We start from the raw sequence: 22,758 nt of genomic DNA, 5'->3' as shown, positions 1-22,758 counted from the left end.
CTTGATGCATTAGGAGTGTTTGAGAGTATTAAGTTTATGCTTTTTAATCTACATGATTTAAGAATCTTATTTTAAGTCTGGTTTTGTAAATCGCCACTGAAGATCGGTAATATTGCATTTTTTTGATAAAATTATTAATATAATTAAGGATATCACAAATTAAGATCATTAGAACTGTGACATTTTGTGTACGGTACATGATAGTTATCTGCATACTATTAATAGCATACGTTGACATTGATAATTCAGTTAAGCTAAAACAAAACCTAATATTTTATAGAATAAGAAAAATAGATATAGACTATATATCGTTTGGCATATAAACTAATCACTTCAATCTTCTACAAATAAACTCGCAAAAGCTCACAAATAACACCCCATACTAATCACCAATGATCTTTAAAATTAAACGCGAACGATTGTCTTTCCGTTGACCTTAAAACATTTAAATGTTTCTGAAATTATATCTTGGCGAACGTAATAAAAATCCAGCTATCTAATTCCATTGTAGATTAAATCGGAAAACAATATTTACTTTGTACACATCGATATCATCTGAAATAGTCAGCTCTGGAACGAAGATAACGAGGTTGACATTTTGACGGGGGGGGGGGAATATTTGCTCACATATCTATGGAAAACGTGCTGCTATTTGTTAGTCAGTTTCAGAAACGAACTCACGGGAAGGAGGGTTCGATTAGGGCAATATGTGTATTAAGCAGAAAATATATAGTGTTTAAAACTGGTCAAAGATCGTGGTATATGCTTTCCTGTCTGCGGGAAAGTGCATATAAAAGAGCCCTTGCTGTGGGTTTCCTCTGATGACTACGAGTCAGAATTACCAAATGTTAGACATCCAGTAGTCGATGATTAATTAATCGGTGAGCTCTACTGATGTCGTTAAACAAAACAAACTTTAAACTTACATATATAGCGTAGAGAAGTGCATTGAGACTGTAACCGTTTTGGCACAATATTTCTATTTACTATAGTTAGGAATTTCATTCAAAGAAGTACTAGTATATTATGTGGATGGTTGTCGTATAAAGTTAAATGTTAATGCGTGTTTTGTTTTAAAATACCACTTCTTCTTATCTTAATCCGCAGCATAAGGCTGTAACCAGAGATCGCCACTGCTGCCTGCTTTTTGCCATCTTCTCCAGCAGCCCCTAGCTCAGACTGCTCTTTCGAATTTCCTTTTCTACTGTCCCCCTCCATGTTTCTTTCGGTCTTCCTCGTTTCCTCTTTCCAGGATGGGTCCAAATCTTGGTAGGGCTGTTTGAGGCATTCTGATAACATGGCCAATCCAGCGCCATCATCGGCGCTTAATCTCCGATACCAGTAACTCTGTGGAGGTTTGTTTATGGAGTTCTTCATTGGTTATGATGTTGTGCCAGAAGATATTCAGAATCCTGCGAAGGCACCGATTTTGAAAGACCTCCCAACTTCTGACCGATGGTCTTGATCATTTTCCAGGATTCTGCTCCATACAGTAGAGAGCTTAAGACAGTGTTTTTTAAAAGGCGTATCTTTGTCTTCAAACTAATCTTGCTTGCTTTCCAGATGTTTCGGAGTGATGCAAAGGTCTGGCTTGCCCTGGAGATTCTTGAGTGGATTTCTCCTTCACTGTTTCCATCGGCTGTCATCTTAGAGCCAAGGTAGGTGAAGTCATCAACTTCTGCAACTTTGTCACCGTGAAGGATAATGGATTCATTGGACTTGGTATTCATTCTCATGAGTTTAGTCTTAGGAATGTTGATCTTAAGTCCAATCTTCTCTGTAGTGATTGCTAGGTCTCGTGTCTTGGCCTGTATGTCTATATGACGATGAGAAAGTAAATAGATGTTGTCTGCGAAATCCAGGTCATAGGGCATGCTTGCAAAAGTCCACTGGATCCCTCTTCTTCCTGATTGTTCCACATTCTGTGTGATCCAGTCTATCCCAATTATGAACAAGAATGGTGAAAGAATACACCCTTGTTTTACCCCAGTGTTTATATTAAAAGGATCACTAAGAAGGTTGCCATTTATAACTTGTGAACAGAAATCTCTATAAGACAGCCTGATGATGTTAACAAGTTTGGAAGGTATGCCATAGTGCCTGAGTATCCGCCAGAGCGATTCCCTGTGAATACTGTCGATGACGTTGACATATACTTGTGAGTTCCACTCCTTGCTTTATTCCAGGATCTCTCTCAAGGTGAAGATGTGATCTCTGCAAGACATTCCTTTCCGAAATCCAGCTTGTTCTTGACGCATATCAGCTTCTAATTCAGTGGTTAGGCGACTATGTATGATTTTGTTGAATACCTTCCTGGTGAGTGACAACAATGTAATTCCTCTCCAGTTGTTACAGGTGGTAAAATCTCCTTTCTTTGGCAATTTGACTAGTATGCCGGTTTTCCAATTTGCTGGTATATCTTCTGTCTCCCAAATCTGCTTGATGATCTCAGTAAGGATTTTTGGTGTTTCATTTTGTTCTACTTTTAGAATTTCTGCAGTTACCCCATCTGCGCCTGGTACTTTTCCATTCTCCATAGCTCTAAAGGCATTCTTCACTTCTGTGAGTGTTGGTGGATCAATAGTCATGTCAAGATCTTGGTTTGCTTCTGGAATTTCTGCTAGGCTGTTTGATTCTGCTCTGTTCAGTATGCTTTGGAAGTGATCTTTCCATCTGGCTAACTTTTCGGTCTCGTTTGTTATGATGTTTTCATTCAAATCCTTGACGGGTAGGTCATTATGGTGGTTTCTTCCCCTCATAGTTTTTGTGATTCTGTATAGAGTTTTCGAAGCCTGTCTTTGTGCAGCTTGCTCTGCTTGATCTGCCAAACCCTCTATGTAGACATTCTTGTCATGTTTTGCCATCTTCTTAACTTCCTTGTCCAGCTCCGAGTATTTGTTTTTGAAACGATCTTTAAGCCTCTGTGAGCTGGAAGCATCCATTTTCCTTTTTGGATCCAATCTTCTTTTTTCTTCTTTTTGTATCCAAGGATCTTCTCTCTTGTTTGCACAATAATTTTGTTGAAGGTTTGAATACCACTAGAGCACATTGATTAATTAATCATCAGATGCTGGAAAGAAGGGAGGAAATGTTTTATTTAACACATGCTATCTACGGTTATATGGCGTCAGACATATGATTAAGGACCACACAGATATTGAGAGAGGAAATGCGCCACTTCAGGGGCTACTCTTTACGATTAGCAGCAAGGGATCTTTTATATGCGCCATCCCACAGATAGGATAGTGCATGCCACGGCCTTTTTTGCACCAGCTGTGGAACGCTGGCTGGAGCTGGGGAAGGGATGTAGCTCAGTAGTAGAGTGCGATGGGTCACAAGATCGATCGCCGCCTACTGACTCAGTCAGTGCCCAACAGCTGAAACATCAAAGGCAGTGTCCTGAAGTGGGTCTATGGGAAATGCATATAAATTTTAAAACCTAGCTTGCTACTTTATCAATATGGGTAGCTTATGCGGCAGCGGCAGCGGGTTCCTTTCTTTCTCGTTACCTGGAGGCCGAACGTAACCCAGTGGTAAAACGTCGGCGTGATGCGCGGTCGGTTTTGGATCGATCCCCGTCGGTGGGCCCACTGGGCTGTTTCTCGTTCCAACCAGTGCATCAAGACTGGTATATCAAAGGCCGTGGTATGTGCTATCTTTGAGATGGTGCATATAATACATCCCTTGCTAAATAGTAATGGAACAAATATACCGTGTTTTCTCTCTTAGACTATATGTCAAAATTATGTGCTGGTATATCAGTGGCCGTGGGATGGTGCATATAAACGACCCCTAGATATCAGTGAAAACAAATGTAGTGGGTTTTCTCTCTAAGACTACGTGTCAAAATTACCAAATGTTAGACAAGCAATAGCCGATGATTAATAAATCATTGTGCTCCACTGGGGTCGTTAAGCAAAACACACTTTAATTAATTTTATTTAAAAGTTGTTATTTCCGTATATCATTGTGACCTTGACGTGTACACGCCCTTTATAATACTGATTATCTGTGTGGATTATTCCCGTGGATCCTTCAATTGTATACCATCAGTGTAGCATGTTTATCTCTTTTGTATGGTTAAATGTAAGTCACAACACATGGAACGTGTAATTGCTTGTAATGAGTGCAACGTACACAAATGCTTCTAGTTTTCACGCGGGTTATTGCTATGACATTGTGTTGCTTTTATTGCAGCAAACATCACAGTGAATCGGTAGGGAGGGAAAACATCCGGAATTATCGATTTTTGTTTTCATTACAAAACTGTTATTGTCCTTCAAGTTTGTTGAACGTTGACAATAATCATCTACAACTATAAAATTTTTGTGGGATGTTTTGTTTTATTCACACACACACACACACACACACACACACACACACACACACACACACACACACACACACAGATACACACATACATACACACACATACACATACACACACATACACACACACACACACACACACACATATATATATATACACACATACATACACACACAGAAACACACACATACACACTTACGCACACATACATACACCGATCCCCGTCCGTGGTCCATTGGGCTATTGCTCGCTCCAGCCAGTGCACCACGACTGGTACATCAAAGACCGTGGTATGTGCTACCCTGCCTATGGGATGGTGCATATAAAAGATCCCTTGCTGCCAATCGAAAAGAGTAGCCAATGAAGTGGCGACAGCGGGTTTCTTCCTCCAATATCTGTGTGGTCCTTAACCATATGTCCGACGCCATATAACCGTAAATAAAATGTGTTGAGTGCGTCGTTAAATAAAACATTTCCTTCATTCAATACATACACACACAGACACACACATACATACACACACACACACACACACACACACACACACATATATATACATACACATACATACACACAGACACACACATACATACACACAGACACACACATACACACACATACATACACACAGACACACACACACACACATACATACAACCAGACACACATACATACACACACACACACACATATACATACACACACACACATATACATACATACACACATATACATACATACACACACAGACACACATATATATATATACACACATACAACACGCACGCACACGCACGCACACACAAACACACACATATACACAGACACACACACTCAGACACTCACACATACATACACACATACATACACACACTGTCACACACATACACACACAAACATACACACACAGACACACATACAAACACACACACACACACACACATACAAACACGCACACGCACACACACACACAGGTTTACATTTTACGTCCCATCGAGCACATCATCTGAGCACTATACACAGTTACAAGTCGGTAAAATCCATGTTTGTTTGGGGGTTTTGTTGTTGCTTTTATTATATTTTTTATGGCTTTTGTTTTTCTTTTTTTCTTTTCTTGCTATAATCTTTTATATGTTTTATTAATTTCATACCAGACCAGGACCTGTGCGAGAATGTAATGAATTCCATTCTTTTTTAAAAGTTAGCAGTAATGTTTAGCTCGCTAGCATCAAATTCGCGTGAAAATTCTGGTTACTTTGATTGGCGTTTGCAATCAGTTTTACGTCCTGCACGATAACAGGTGAATTACATTTAGAGCAAGTTGTCGTTTTCCTGCTGTGATTCCAGTATAAATCTTAATAGACCCTACATTCTGAGTATGCCTAACTACAGGACACTTGACGGGAAATCTGGATCTTCCCTTCATCTGACCAAGAAATGTGGCTCGTATCAAAATATGTTTATGAAAAGAAGCCAGCTGTTTGTGTATCTCGAAATGTGTTCGACACATTGGACGATGTCTGATGAACACGTGTAGGGAAGCACGTGTGTATTTAATGCATCACATTGTTACTATCATAATACCGGTATCGGTGGCATAGTGACTGATTGGGTGAGTGGTGATAAGGTCGCTAAACATGTTTTTTATGATTGTTTCAAATAAAGAAAGTCCCTGTTCCCTGTATCATATTGGTATGTAGTTTAAAAATATAACGTCTTATCTCTTAACACAGGCAACAAAAGCATCTCGTTTTAAATAAATGGATTTTTAATTAAGGATAAAATGCATATATTTGTACACGAAGATGACGCCATAAATTTTTTTTATAGACTGATATTTTATTCTTTTACGGTTCTTTAAAAAAAAATTATATAATTATTTTGTTTTTTTAATAAGTTCAGTTTATATCCAGAAAAAAGAAAGAAATGTTTTATTTAACGACGCACTCAACACATTTTATTTACGGTTATATGGCGTCAGACATATGGTTAAGAACCACACATATTTTGAGAGGAAACCCGCTGTCGCCACTACATGGGCTACTCTTTCCGATTAGCAGCAAGGGATCTTTTATTTGCGCTTCCCACAGGCAGGATAGCACAAACCATTGCCTTTGTTAAACCAGTTATGGATCACTGGTCGGTGCAAGTGGTTTACACCTACCCATTGAGCTTTGCGGGGCACTCACTCAGGGTTTGGAGTCGGTATCTGGATTAAAAATCCCATGCCTCGACTGGGATCTGAACCCAGTACCTACCAGCCTGTAGACCGATGGCCTAACCACGACGCCACCGAAGCCGGTCAGTTTTATCCAATAAATATATCTAAAAGGATGAAGGTTAAAGCTGTTACTTTGTTTGCAATAAAATGATGATCATGATTATGATTATGATGATGATGATGATGATGATGGTGATGGTGATGATGGTGGTGATGATGGTGATGATAGTGGTGGTGATGATGGTAATGATGACGATCATGAAGACGATGGTGATGCTGATCTTTATGATGATGATCATCATCATCATTATATCATGATCACGATCACGACGATTTCTATGACGATGATGATGATGACGATGGTGACTATGATGATGATGATGATGAAGAATGACGATGATGATGGTGATGATAACGACGACGACGACGATGATGGTGATGGTGATGGTTATGATGATGATGATGATGATGATGATGGATGATGATGGCGACGACGACGATGATGTTGATGATGATGATAGTGGTGGTGATGATGGTGATGATGAATATCCTGGAGTTGTTGATGACGATGTTAATATTGATGGTGGTGGTGATGATGGTAATGATGACAATCATAATGACGATATTTATTTTGATGATGTCAAGTCTCTCGTTATAAATATACACACTTATCTATATACACCAAATAATATATATTACACTATATTATATATTACATGTTCAGGGGTGATCTTATAGCAAGGAGATATTTTGCCAAATATTCCACACTACAATGTTTTATAATTATGCATCTTACAGTGTGACGTTCCTCCCAGAACGTTATATACATTTATATTACGTTTACATAAAAATTCAAAGCTGATTTTTTTTTTTCTTACGGGAACAAATTTAAAGCCAGTATAATATTAAAGTTACAAACTAAAATGGAGCATTATAATATATCATTGCTGACTCAGCTCTTTGACAGATACTTTAATAATCGCTAGTAGCAGATGTTATCTTACGATACAGATAAAGACTGTTAAACATTAACGAAAAGATACGAAGAAGAAAATGTTATCTCTTTGGCTGATAGACTTAGCATTTGAGATTTCGCTTAATTATCTGTTACTTCTCATGTAGCTAAATGTCTATTATGTTCAGGTCGATTCGTCTGGGGTCAATCTGGTGGATACAACACTAACTGAATCCAGATTTGAGAAAAAAAGGTTTAGCAACAGACATAAATAGGTTTGTCAGACATTATTGACACTTGTCAAGATCGGTTTACGTTTCTTGCCAATCACTAAGCGCCCTGGGAGCGTGGCGGAAGTGTGAGGGCGGACTATTTATTATTATCAAAGTACACGTTTACTCGCGTAGGAAAACCTGTTATAATACTGTGCAATTGTCTGACCAGAAGCGTAGCAAAAATGTTCTTTGATTTGGAATTACCTCTATTTTTCATTGGGGGCGGGATGTAGCTCAGTGAAAAAAAAAATGGAGAAAAAAATGTGTTTTGTTTAAAGACACCACTAGAGCACATTGATTTATTAATCATCGGCTTTTGGATGTCAAGCACCGACGGTGATCGATCCTAAACCGAACGCGCATCAGGTGTGCGCTTTTACCACGGGGCTAGTTAAGAACAATTTCATATATGGATTCAGTTTACTTGATTGTCAAAAACCATTTTCATTGGTCGGCTGTTGACAAATACAGCAAATAGACACGCCTTGGTAATGGCACAAGACTTGTAGACAATACAGCAAATAGACACACGACTTAGTAATGGCACTAAACTGTAGACAATACAGCAAATAGACACACGCCTTAGTAATGGCACAACACTGTAGACAATACAGCAAATAGACACACGCCTTAGTATTGGCACAACACTGTAGACAATACAGACTATTACAGAGTTCAGGTTGAAATGGAGAATGTAATAAGAATTAGTTACTTAAAAAACAATTGTTAAAAAATTCCGGATATTTGGCTTCAGTTCCGGAATTCCGAGTACGGAATTAAAATTCCGAATTTTTCAGAAAATTCCGGAAAGTTGGTCGCCCTGTTTTTAGGATCGATCCTCGTCGGTGGATCCATTGGGCTATTTCTCGTTCCAGACCAGTGCAACACAACAGATATACAAGATGCCTTGGTATGTGCTATCCTGTCTGTGGGATGGTGCATATAAAAGATCCCTTGCTACTGATTGAAAAATGTAGCGGGTTTCTACTTTAAGACTATATGTCAGAATTAACAAATGTTTGTCATCCAATAACCGATGATTAATAAATCAATGTGCTCTAGTGGTGTCGTTAAACAAACAAAAAATCAAATAATAGACTTGTTTTCGTTACGCCGACCAAATAGCAAAATGACCATCGGTTAGGCTCCAAATGGTTTTAAATATGCTGAGGTGTCGTTAGACAATATTCACTTCCTGTGCTTTATTTTAAATTACGGCTATTATATTAGGTGCCTAGGAAGGTATTGTGTCGGACATATAGTTGACCGCACGGGTAACGATAAACAAAACCCGTTGCTGCCACGCCGTGGGATACCATTGGATTTCGCCACTTTGTAATAATGTTTTGGGATTAGGAATGGTCTCAATGGATTCCTTGTTCCTGAAAAACTAAGTAAAGACACAAAAATTAACAATATCGGTGTAACGTGTGAACAGTTACAAGGGAACAATGATGCGGCGGACATATTGACAGCCATATTGGATTTCGCCATCTTGTAATAATGTCTTGGGATTAGGAATGGTCTCAATGGATTCCTCGACCCCAAAAACCTAGGTAAAGACACAAAAATTATCAATTTAGCCTAAGTATGTGAAAAGTTACAAAAAGAGAACAATGACGCGACTACCATATTGGCAGCTATATTGGATTTTGTCATCTTGTAATAATGTTTTGGGATTAGGAATAGTCTAAATGGATTCCTTGTTCCTGAAAACCTAAGTAAAGACACAGAAAATATCAATTTCGGTGTAACATGTGAAAAGTTACAAGGGAATAATGACGCGGCGGCCGTATTGGCAGCCATGTTGGATTTCGCCATTATGTAATAATGACCCAAAAAACCTAGGTAAAGACACAACAATTATCCATCCAGCTCAATTCCCTGGCAAGTTATACCTGATTTAATGATATGGCGGCCATATTGGTCGCCATCTTGAATTTAACCCCTTCTGTGCATGATCTGCGATGTCCATCCAAGTTCTTTTTTACTCTCCTAGGGGTCCCCTACTAGGATCAAGAGTCAAAATGGAGGGGCATATGATTGCACACAGGACTCCCCTCAGCCCCAGGACTATGGGGCAGTCATTGTTTATTTTCTTCCCGATGTGTATTTTTTCGTACGTACGAAATTATTTAAGGTACAATCTTGTTTGGGCTACTATGAACATATTTTCTTATTTACCTGTTGGTGGGGGGCGGGACGTAGCTCAGTGGTGAAAATTGTTTTTTTAAAATGTGTTTTGTCTAACGACACCATTAGAGCAATGACGGGGATCGATCCTAGACCGACCGCGCATCAGGTGTGCGCTTTACCACATTTGTTAATTTTGATAGCACATACTTGTTAATACATGTACGTTTGTTAATAATTTCAAGACATACGACTGGCTGCTCCTAGGTGATGACCTGGTCACCAATGCCATACATCCAATGAAAAAACAGCACAGTCGAAATCGATGACACTGTGATGTATAGTTAACCTGGCAATCATTTGTCTGTGACGCGTAAGTTATCTACAAGCGAAAGGGTTGCAAATAACTTTTAATCGCTTTCGCTCGTTAGTTACACATTAAAACAACTCGGATACTGATATTCGAAAGAGGAAAATATCTCTAATGTGTAATTTAGTCATGAAAAAGGTTCTGTTAGCCGTAAACATGTTTTAGTGGCAGCAAGTTCAGGATAGTTATTTTAATTGTTCCGGTGGAAACTGCAGCAGCTGATCAGGTTGTGAACATTAGACGAGACCATTAGCCATTAACGAACAGCCAAACCACTCGTAAAATAAAAAAATAAAAACACACAGAAAAGAGGCAATCAAAACGATATGCTCGACATCTAAGTGCTCCGTTAATTGGACATAATCATTAAAACCTAACCTGGAACGAAAACAACTAACATGGAATGCCCACTAAAAGTAGTCCTAAACCAAATAACTTCCGGCTGGGCCAAAGTTCGAGGTACTCAAATTCTGTGCGTAACTAGGATAGTCATAGACGCTACCCGTTATCTCAGAAATGAGCAGCTTGACTCCCAGTTTTGTCTTATTCACTTCATGGGTGAGGGGTGGTAGTATTTATATCCGTGGTGTTTATGTCGATTGATACGCTGCAGCTAGGAGTTTTAGCTACACATGTTACTATTGTCTTCTATGGGATTGGATTTGATAGTATACGCCCTATAAGTACCGGTACACTTTCTCCTAGTAGTCATTACATACGCTATTTATGGCTAGTATTTTACGGCTTTAAACTAATCTTACGCTTTGATGCTTAGTATTTACAATGTGTTTCATGGTATGCACTTCCGATATAAATTTTGTTATTCTGAATTTCTGTGGGAGGCAAATAAGACGTTCATGTTTTTTAACATAATATGTCGTAGGTTCACGTGTACTCATCAGTATAATAATTTTCGCTCCGGCACACAAACCCCCCACCCCCCACCCACCACCCACCCACCCACCCCCACCTCAACACAAACATATACTGCATGGGTTAGATCAAACAATTTAGTATGTTTATGATTAAGTTAATATGTGTTTTGTTTAACGATACCACAAGGACACAATGATTTATTAATCATCAGCTATTAGATGTCAAACATATGGCCAATTTGACAGTCATAGAGAGAAAATCCGCTACATTTTTCCATTAGTAGCAAGGGATCTTTTATATGCACCATGCCATAGACAGGATAGCACATACCACGGCCTGTCGTGTTGCACTGGCTGCAACGAGAAATAGCCCAATGGGCCTACCGACGGGGATCGATCCTAGACGGACCGCGCATCAGGCGTGCGCTTTACCACTGGGCTACGTTCCGTCCCAGTCTTAGAGGAAACCCGCTCCATATTTCCATTAGTCGTTAGGCATCTTTTGCATGCACTTCCTCAAAAACAGGACAGCACATACCACGTACTTTGATATAGGAGTCTTGATACACTGGCTGGTACGAGAATCGGTTTGTGATACAGGTGGTATTCAAACATCGGCGTAATTTCTGCCTGTAGATGAACAAGTTACTTTAATTTGCGTGGGATTGAGGTGCTATTTTAAGTATTTAATTCCTCACGTCCATACATAAATAGCAAACAACACTCAATGGAAAATCGTTGAGAAAGGTACTGCATAAAGATATTGACCTATAGTACATGATTATGGCATTAAAAAAATTATAACCTACATGATCAACGTATAATTGTTCACGATTGATGGCCATTCTGGTGGTAATGATAATGTATACATTTGGAATATAATTATAATACTTAAAATCTTTCTTTGTCTGAAAATAGTACACTTATTGCGAAATCGTTCGGAAATAAAAACAAACTAAATATATCTATCGAAACGATTCATAAATTATTATGTTCTTCAATTGGTGTTTTCATATTGGCTTTGTTATAGTTCCAAGAATAGTTGTTTTGGCACGAGGAAGGCTGCATTGGCGAGAGGCTACACTACATCAGTATACCTGTTTCCACATGTCTTCAATTTCTTTATTAATGTTACACAGCTCCGCAAACGTTCATCCCCCCCCCCCCCCTTTAGTGTCAAAGTCGTAATCTGTAGAATCCTGCTATTTGCATTCAATTCTAATCTGACATACCAAAGTGATAACCGTTTTCAAAACAAATCCTGAAGTGTGATTATCGGACCCGTTCCAGACAGACAAAAGCCATGTAACCGGCAAGAACAAACAAACAAACACTGGTGTTACTTTTCAACCGCTCCAGACATTGTAAACATATGTTATCTAGTCCCATGGAAGGAGGGAAATGTTTTATTTATCGACGCACTCAACACATTTTATTTACGGTTATATGGCGTCGGAGGTATGGTTAAAAACCACACAGATTAGTCCCATGGATAAGACTATCAATATGAAAGTACGTATCGTACTTATTATTTGAAAATATTTTGAAAGGTAAAATAAACCAATTGTCAGTGGTTGATAGATATGTAATAAACAACAACAAAAATGGACTATGTATATTTATGATAAAATTAATTCAATTGATAGACGGTCAAAATGGGCCTAAAATGCTCACAAGTCATTAATAATTTGAATAGACGCAAAACGTAATTGGAATATATACATAAAATATATATATATTGAACTGTCAAAACATGTTATTTTATTTATAAAACGATGCAATATATAGAGGCTATTTCATGGGTTTTTTCGAATACGATTTTTATGTCAACGAGTGATGTGTGAAAACCATATTTTCACGAATTTAACTCTATGGTGTACCCCATGACATGTACAGATAATCTAAACAGTTGAGATAAGATTGCAGGATAGCGTACCTGGATCGTTTTGTTGATAAGCATTGGACCAATTTGAAAATGTTTCCTGGATTATTAGTTGGTTAGCTGGACGTTACCAAAATGCTGCCAATGCCAATGTTTTGACCTTCATTGTGTCCCATGAAACAAGATGTAACTCATTGATAGATAGATCCATTGAGATTAAAAAGCTTTTACGGTGGAACACCCTCTACGGACATACCCACTGGAGGTTTGCAACCGGCGCGCTACAAGTGATACATCAAAGGACCTGGTATGTTTTATTCAGTGGATTAAAGGGACATTCCTGAGTTTGCTGCATTGTAAGATGTTTCCGACTAATAAATATTTCTACGATTAAACTTACATATTAAATATATTTTTTTTGTTTAGAATATCAGTGTCTGTATATTCAATGTGTTTCTGGTAGTCTTAAAATTTGTAAGTAGCCCAAACTGGATTTTGTACGTGCGTACGAACAAATATTTTTTAGGAAATAAAATGAAATTTAACCTAGTACAAATATTAGAACGATCAGAAACACGTTTAATATACAGCTACTAATATTTTATGCAGAAAAATATATTTGACATGTAATTACAGTCGTCAAAAGGTCTCCGTTAGTCGATATCATCTTAAACATTGCAGCAAACTCAGGAATGTCCCTTTAAAGTTTATTTTGTTTAACGACATCACTACAGCACATCGATTTATTCAATTGATCATTGGTTATCGGAAGTCAAATATTTGCTAATTTTAATATTTAATCTTAGAGAGACAAGCTGGTACATTTGTTTGTTTTTTGGTACCATTAGCAGCAATGGATTTATTATACGCACCATCTCACAGACAGGATAGCACACACCACAGCCTTTGATATACCAGTCATGGTGCACTGACTAGAACGAAAAATCGACCAATGGACCCACCGACGAAGATCGATTTTAAGACCGACCGCGCACCATTGAGTTACGTGCCGCTCTTCAATGTGAAAGTCCATAGACAAAAAGGATTAATTTGCAGAAAATGTAGCCATATGGTGAAACGTGTTTCTTCTGTATGCTTAAGACACAATGTTCCCGTTACCATATGAAATCTAACATCTCCTAATTAAATGCAATAAGCTGTAATTAAATATTCATTCAATTGTTCTTTTTATTTCTATATCCTCCCCCACCCACACATCCCCACCCCCCATGTCATATAATTATAGCCGTCAGAAGTATCACTATCGTCTGCAGAGGATCGAGATGGAGATTACCTCTCGTTTCAGTTCTTGCAATCATATATGTCTGTAGGAGCACTCTGTATCATTTTAAAATCAGTTTTTTCTTTCAATTAAAATCGAAATTGGTAAATACATGGTGTGTGCTTCCTTTTAGCACCACCTGTTGCCTCTGATTCGATCATATAACGGTTGTTTTTTTTGTTTGTTTTTTAAATTATTATTATTTTATGTTTTGAATTTCTTATACTTGTGCTATCGAAAAGAAATTCTGTCCATATTCCTTGACGAATAGGTCACACTAACATCTTGCTTTTCAAGACACTGCAATGTTTTTCCATTTGTGTGTGTGTGTGTGTGTGTGTGTGTGGCCAATGCAATTTACATTCCTTTTCTTTGAACACGCAAAAACATGCATTTTATTTGTGCTCAAAGTAAGTGGTGGCGTTCCCTGCTCTTAACATCACCACCACAGCCCCTCACCACCCGGGCCCCACTGGGCACGCAAGACATGTTTCCTTCCCGTCTGTAAGCTAATAGCAAAACATCTCAAAAGAGCGCTGTTAATTGAATCGATCTTATCGAATGTTTATTTAACGACTGGGACGCACTGCTTCGACACGATCTAAGTCAGGTCCAATAACACCGATATCAGAGAGACGTGGAACCAGCCAGGGCCAAGACAGACTTAGAGTGCTACATGGCTGGTGATGAAGGGCCTCTTCATGATCCTCGGAACGTTTATCGGCAGATGGAGACTCTGAGAAACAGAGAGAGAGATACATTCTCATAACGCGGAGCGTTTTCGTCGTGTCGATGATAAAGTGAGCCAGTCGTGTATGATGACGCTGTTCATATAAGGTCCGTTTAGTTGCTGAAGGGTCTCAGTTAATAGTGAATCGTTGCGCGCGACTCTTCGCTGTTTTGACAGTGATTCATGAGAGTTTGTCGTCTTGTCTTTGTTCCAGTATCTCTTTGACACGATCCTTTATTGACATTATTCTTTAGATTTGATACCCAGATTTTGATGTTCTATATATATGTAGTATGTTTATGTCTTGAGTACACATACACACACGTAACAACACTCATAGAGAATGAACGAATGAGTGAATGAATGAATTAATGTTTAACGGCACATACTCACAGAGAGAACGAACATACTCTCTCTTTCTCTCTCTCTCTCTCTCTCTCTCTCTCTCTCTCTCTCTCTCTCTCTCTTCTCTCTCTCTCTCTCTCTCTCTCTCTCTCTCTCTCTCTCTCTCTCTCAATTCTCTCTCCCTCTCCTCTCTCTCTCTCTCTCTCTCTCTCTCTCTCTCTCTCTCTCTCTCTCTCTCTCTCTCTCTCTCTCTCTCTCTCTCTCTCTCTCGCACATTCAATAACACACACCCACACTATGATTTGAATCGATCCTACGACCCTGGCCTTCTCGGATGATCGTCATACGTTTAAGTTGCGTCGTATTCCAAACAAGATAAGACGACAGCATAGTGCATCGATTGTTGGACAGAACTGGCGTGGAAGACGTAAACAACATAGTTCCATATAAAGACCAATGCTTTCAGCGAATAGACGCTTTGGCTTGAAAAGATCTTCAGCAGTGCATTTCGTGACGGCGGATAAAATCTGATGATGTACACGTGTCCAGATCACTTCGCATCTGAATTATTGTCACACTGAGCGATACCATTCTGTCAATATTTCACATCAATATCTTCCTTCTTAAAACCAAAACACGGCAGCATTGAGTAGGGTTGCCTTGCCGACTGGGTAAGGGAATATGTGTGTGTGTGTGTGTGTGTGTGTGTGTGTGTGTGTGTGTGTGTGTGTGTGTGCGTGTGTGCGTGTGTATGTGTGTGTTGTGTTATTTTTCTTCTTTTTTTTTTGTACTCTGTATAGGTTTCGTTAAAACATTCCTTGAATTCAAGTGTAGGTGATTTTGTGTCTGGGTGCGTCTGCGTGCGTGTGATTGTGAGTGCGTATTTGTGTGAATGTGTGTGTGTGTGTGTGTGTGAGTGTGTGTGTGTGTGTGTGTGTGTGAATGTGTGTGTGTGTGTGCGAATGTGTGTGTGTGTGTGTGTGAATGTGTGTGTGTGTGTGAATGTGTGTGTGTGAATGTGTGTGTGAATGTGTGTGTGTGAGTGTGTGTGTGCGTGTGTGTGCGTGCGTGCGCGCGCGTGTGTGTGTGTGTGTGTGTGTGTTCAGGTTGTTTTTAATCGGCAACGTTTTTTCTTTAAATATTCCTTGACCTCTGGTATGTGTGATTGTGAGTGTATGTGTGTGTGTGAATGTGTGTGCGTGCGTGTGAGTGTGTGTATTTGGTGGTGTGCCTGTGTCTGTGTGCATGTGTATGAGAGTGCGTGTTTTGTGTGTGCGCGTACGTATGTGCGTGTCTGTATGTGCATACGTGTGCGTACGTACGTGTGTGCATGCATGTGTGCGTTCGTGTATGTGTGCATTTTCATTTCCCAAATCGGGTTTTGTACCATCTCGTGAAAACGTACATATGGAAGGATTCTTAGTACGAAGGAAAGGAAGGAAATGTTTTATTTAACGATGCACTCAACACATTTTATTTACGGCTATATGGCGTCGGACTTATGGTTAAGTACCACACAGATATTGAGAGAGGAAACCTGCTGTCGCCACTTCATGGGCTACTCTTTTCGATTTGCAGCAAGGGATCTTATATATGCACCATCCCACAGAAAGGATAACACATACCACAGCCTTTGATATACCAGTCGTGGTGCACTGGCTGGAGCGAGAAATAATCCAATGGGCAGGCACACCGATGGAGATCGATCCCAGACCGACCGCGCATCAAGCGAACGTTTTACCACTGCGCTACGTCCCGCCCCTCTTAGTACGAAGCAAATAACCTATTTGCGGACAGCGTATCATTGTCATATTTAACACCCAGGACCATGTGTTCTAATAATGATACATTCGATACCAGATATCCTATGATTAAGTAATGTGCTGGATTAGTGTATATTTCCACTTCATTTCTCACTCGACATGAGATTAGACTCAGTCGTAGGTCTAGAAAAACTTGACTTGGATGCTGGTCGTGCTATACCAAATAACCTCCCATAGCCGACAATGTTAACGTATTCGGCTAAGAACACTATATGCAATATAGCAACCAAATTATAATCCATAAATATGGATATCACGACACCCAAAAAAAATCAACAAACAAAACAAAACAAAACAAAAACAAAACCGTTAACTGAAGAAAGTGGAACCATCTGTGGCTGATTTCGGATATGACCGTATTGATTTTACAACATTCTTCTTTTCAAACAAAATTGAAGCATTTAATTTTACAGATGTCTCATACATATTCCAGACAAAATGTTACTTGACACGGTGGTATTCAGCCAAATAACACTGCATACATAAATTAAAACAAAAAATCGACAACAAACACTGTCACGTGTGTTATCAAAAGGAGTACTGGTAGTATTTATTAACTGCGCTATTAAAAGTTAGATGTTTTTTGAAACTACTGACACTGCGGATGAGTGTTTTCGTTTGCGGTCACTCTTTCCTGGTAGAGGTGACATGATCCCTTCGTTCCATCAGTATATAATGGATATATTGGTGCTAATCAGGAATAGTCAGTAAGTCGGTAAGGAAGGAAGGAAATGTTTTATTTAACGACGCACTCAACACGTTTTATTTACGGTTATATGACGTCGGACATATGATTAAGGACCACACAGATATAAAGGGAGGAAACCCGTTGTCGCCACTTCATGGGCTACTATTTTCGATTAGCAGCAAGGGATCTTTTATATGTACCATCCCATAGACAAGATAGCACATACCACGGTTTTTGATGTACCAGTAGTGGTGCACTGGCTGGAGCAAAAGATAGCCTAATGGGCCCACTGACGGGGATCGATCCCAAACCGACCGCTCATCAAGCGAGCGCTTTACCACTGGGCTATATATCGCCCTTAAGTCTGTAAGGCGGTTCCTCCCTGATTCCTTAGACCAAGTTTCCAAATAACTGTATATCAGACACCAAATAATGTGCGGAGCTGTTGTTAAATGAACATTCCTTTCTTTTCTTTTGCTCTTTTCGTTAACATTAAACTTACAGTGATGTCACAATGAACCGCCAGCCTTAGTGGTGTGATGCTAGGTACTGGGTTCATCTCCCGGTACCGGCTCAAACCCAGAGTGAGTTTAACAACTCAATAGGTAGGTATAAGGCCACTACTCCGACTTCTCTTTCACTAACCACTAACAACTAACTTCTAATCCTCTGTCATAGACAGACTTTAGATAGCTGATGTGTGCGTCCAAGACAGCGCGCTTGAGCCTTATTTGGATATAAGCACGAAAATGAGTATAAACAAATGAACAGAGAGTACATTGGTTGAATTCGAAACATCGCCTAAAATCTACAATTTCACAGCCCCGTTATTTAACAGCGTTCTCTAATGTAAAACACAAAAATAAAAAGTTAAAGTTTATTTTGTTTTAACGACAACATTAGAGCACGTTGATTAAATAAGCACCGGCTATTGAACGTCAAACATTTGGGAATAGTCCTAGAGAGAAAACCCGCTACATTGTTTTCATCGGTAGCAAGGGATCTTTTATATGCGCCATCCCACAGACAGGATATTATATACCACGGTATTTGATATACCAGTCGTGGTGCATTGGCTGGAACGAGAAATAGTCCAATGGGTCAACCGACGGTGATCGATCCTAGACCAACCGTGCAGCAGGAGAGCTCTGTACCACAGGGCTACGTCTCACCCCAACACACACCAAAAAAAAAAGTTATGGCAGCTTTATTACACTCGTACGTTTTCTGTATATATATATATATATATATATATATATATATATATATATATATATATATATATATATATATATATATATATGTATGCATGTATGCATGTATGTATGTATGTATGTATGTATGTATGTATGTATGTATGTATGTATGTATGTATGTATGTATAAACGAAAATATATATATATATATATATATATATATATATATATATATATATATATATATATATATATAAACAAAACTAATTTTTTTTTAAACAAACCAATTTAAAAACCTGCCACTTTTAACTAACTTGATGCAACATACAAGTTCTATTGCCATTTCAAATGAAAAATACACCATATTAGATAATGCCCACCTTGTGAGCGTTGATGTGGCGAACACTGCATTTTCACATGTATAGCCAAGGATTTCATTCATTAATTTGTCTTGGTTTGATACTCACAAGCCGATGTTTTGTTCGTGATCACGTGTTGTTAAACGTCCATTCACCAATTCATTCATTCATCAATCCATTAATTCACACTGGCAGCCAATTGTAGTCAAGAAACGACGTAGCATGTCATGTGAAAAGAGAAATGAAAACAAAGAAAAGCCATAATGGTATATTCTAAACATGTAAAACAAAAATTAAGATATATTCGAGATTGGGGATTTAAATCAAACACTAATCCACTGGCCATCGGTCCGTTTTCTACCTGGCTCTGACAGAGGCACTGGCGATCGCAAGCGAATCATCGATCTGGAAATCGGTCTGCCCAGAACGCCTCTCTCTCGCAGAAAGCATCCAATCTGAGACTTCGAGATAACCGAGCCCCTCTCTCTGTGTCTCTCTCCTTCTAATAAGCGTAACCCAACCACCTCGTGCCACGGAGTAACATATCGACGCTATTTAGTTTGGCTAACTTCAAGTATTATTGAAACAAAACGACATGCATTTGTAAAGTAATAAGGAAAAGTAAATATGAGAGGAACAAAGCAATAAAGAAAAGTAAATGTGAAAGGAATCGGAAACACAAAGGTGAATGGACGGATGTACGGTGTTTAAATAGAAAGAACAAAATATCATTGGTGCTCGGACAACTTGGGATAATTATTCTATTAAAGAACGCAGAGTGTGACGTCACTGTCGTTTGCTGACCTTCTGCTGTTCTGCTTTGTTAAAAGAGGGTGATATCCTCTGCACTGTGTCCAAGAGGTTCTGTTGTTTGTGTGTTGTATACAGATATTGTATCGTCTGTACCTTCACAGAGGTGTTGTCTGGTCGGCATTTGGAGAAATTATATACACCGTTTATAAGATGTTATACTGTGAATTTTATGCAGAGGTTATATCGTGAATCAAATGCACACGTTGTATCACGAACTGTATGCCGAAGTTATAATGTAAACTGAATGCAGAGGTCATATTGTGAATCAAGTTTCATCACGAATTGTAGGCAGAAGTTATACTGTGAACTATATGCAGAGGTTGTATATCATGAGCTATATGCAGAAGTTACAATGTAAACTCTATGCAGAGGTTATATAGTGAACTGTATGCAGAGGTTATATCGTAAATTGTAATGCACGTTATATCATGGATTATATTCCAAGGTTATATTGTGAATATTTATGCAACAAATATATAGTTAGCAGTATCATATAGGATATTATATGAGCGGAAGTGTTTAAGAGCTTCCTATATCGTGAACTCATAGTCTTCAGTCACCACAATTTAGATAGTGATTATACCATTTTAAAAAGAAATTGTACAAATAAGTTATATTTTGAACTTTATACAAAGGTTACATTGTAAAGTGCACAGTGAGGTGATGTCGTGAGATGCATCAAGACACTACATGGTAAGAATTACGTAAAGACATTGTCGTGAACAACATGCATGCGGCATATTATGGTTCTCTAGTTTCCAGCCAATTCTGAGATATTGTCTGATCCGTGTTCGAGCGGATTATAACAATCGCACAGTGTTTAGAACGGCCATATCGACTTAATTGTGCATAAAAGGGTCGTTCCTGTCTGTAAAGGCTGTCTGGTTCCATTCTGTGTGCAGACATGTGATATCCACTGTAAAGAGTTCAAGAATGGTGATCGCATGAATTCCAGTGAAAGAGATGTTCTTGTTTGATAGTTATTCTGTATTGTGTACATAGTTGTGTGATCATTTTGAGTTCGTGCATGGAGCATAGGGTAACTTTTCGTACAGATGGATATACAGAGACGTTCAGAAGTCTGAACTCACACAGTTTCTTTCGCTTGACATCTGTACAGAGTTCTCACTTCTTTTCTTTATATAAATCAATCTGAACACATAATGCACAGTCAAAAGTAGCAAGTATCGATGACATGCACGTGTTCTGTGTGTTGTTTTAGTTATTAACATTGAGGTGTGTTCCAAACAATATTATAACATAACACTACTGCTGAAAAATAAGCTGAGTTGTAAACACGTGTCCATTCTGTAGTTGATAGTGTAATAAAGGTAAATATCAACAACATCAGTATGAATTCTTCCCAAAACTGAATATAACACCTTGTGACCAGTGAAGTAGATATCCCAAATAAGAAAGCTAAAAGTTAACAATTAGGGAATTGTAATGAATCTTACTTTTGTATGCATAAACAGAATATAAATTTATGTAGCACAAAAAGCCCATGCCAAACTTTAATAAACAGCTTCTTCTACAACGCGTGACTATCTAGATGATATATGTACCTCTGCAAGCAGATACGAAACTACCACAGGGGCATGCTTTGCGTGTGTTGATTCGTTTTAATCAAAAGTGAATTCGAGGAAATACAGATACGAAACTACCACCGGAGCATGCTTGGCGTGTGTTGATTCATTTTAATCAACGGTGAATTCGAGGAAACACAGATACGAAACTACCACAAGAGCATACTCAACGTGTGTTGATTCATTTTAATGAACGGCGAATTCGAGGAAAATACAGGTTCGAAACTACCACAGGGGCATGCTGGGTGTGTGTTAATTAATTTTAATAAACGACGAATTCAAGGAAAATACAGATACGAAACTGCCACAGGAACATGCTTGGTGTGTGTCGGTTCATTTAAATGAACGGTCACTTTTAGTACACAGAGATTCGAAACTACCAAAGGAGCATGCTTGATGTTTGTTGATTCATTTTAATGAACGGCGAATTTGAGGAAAATACAGATTCGAAACTACCATAGGAGCATGCTTGGCCTGTTTTGATTCATTTTAATGAATGGTGAATTCGAGGAAATACAGATACCGCGAGATGCTGGTGTCATCGGGACAACGTCCTGGACTGGCATGGAAGTCGAGTTTGATTTCGAAAACTTGAGTTCTACTCCCGGATACTACAACCTGACGAACCACACTGGCGAGGAACCCGAGATCTACCTGCCCAGCGCTGTCGCCAAAGGGATCATCCTGGGGAGCGTCTGTCTCATGACAATAGGAGGGAACGTCTTGGTGCTGCTGGCCGTGTTCGTGAATTCCCACCTGAGAAGCACGACCAACTACTTCATCGTCAACCTGGCCATAGCTGATCTGTTGCTGGGGACAACGGTGCTGCCATTCTCGGCTAGTTTAGAGATTTTAGATTACTGGATATTCGGGCAGATCTTCTGCGACATCTGGG

The 22,758-nt window shown here is 38.9% G+C and overlaps 1 protein-coding gene across 1 annotated transcript in view; it reads left to right on the top strand.

Annotated features, from left to right (window-relative positions):
• Positions 1-22,355: 22,355 nt before the first annotated feature.
• The window catches only part of LOC121383544 (alpha-1A adrenergic receptor-like), an 88,689-nt gene continuing 88,286 nt past the window's right edge, over positions 22,356-22,758 (top strand). Inside the window, exon 1 of the mRNA XM_041513630.1 lies at positions 22,356-22,758. This exon is cut by the window's right edge and continues 624 nt beyond it. Coding sequence (XP_041369564.1) covers positions 22,356-22,758 — 403 coding nt within the window.

This window comes from Gigantopelta aegis, chromosome 10 (assembly GCF_016097555.1).
Source record: "Gigantopelta aegis isolate Gae_Host chromosome 10, Gae_host_genome, whole genome shotgun sequence".
NCBI lineage: Eukaryota > Metazoa > Mollusca > Gastropoda > Neomphalida > Peltospiridae > Gigantopelta > Gigantopelta aegis.
This window is presented reverse-complemented; position numbering and strand designations above follow the sequence as displayed.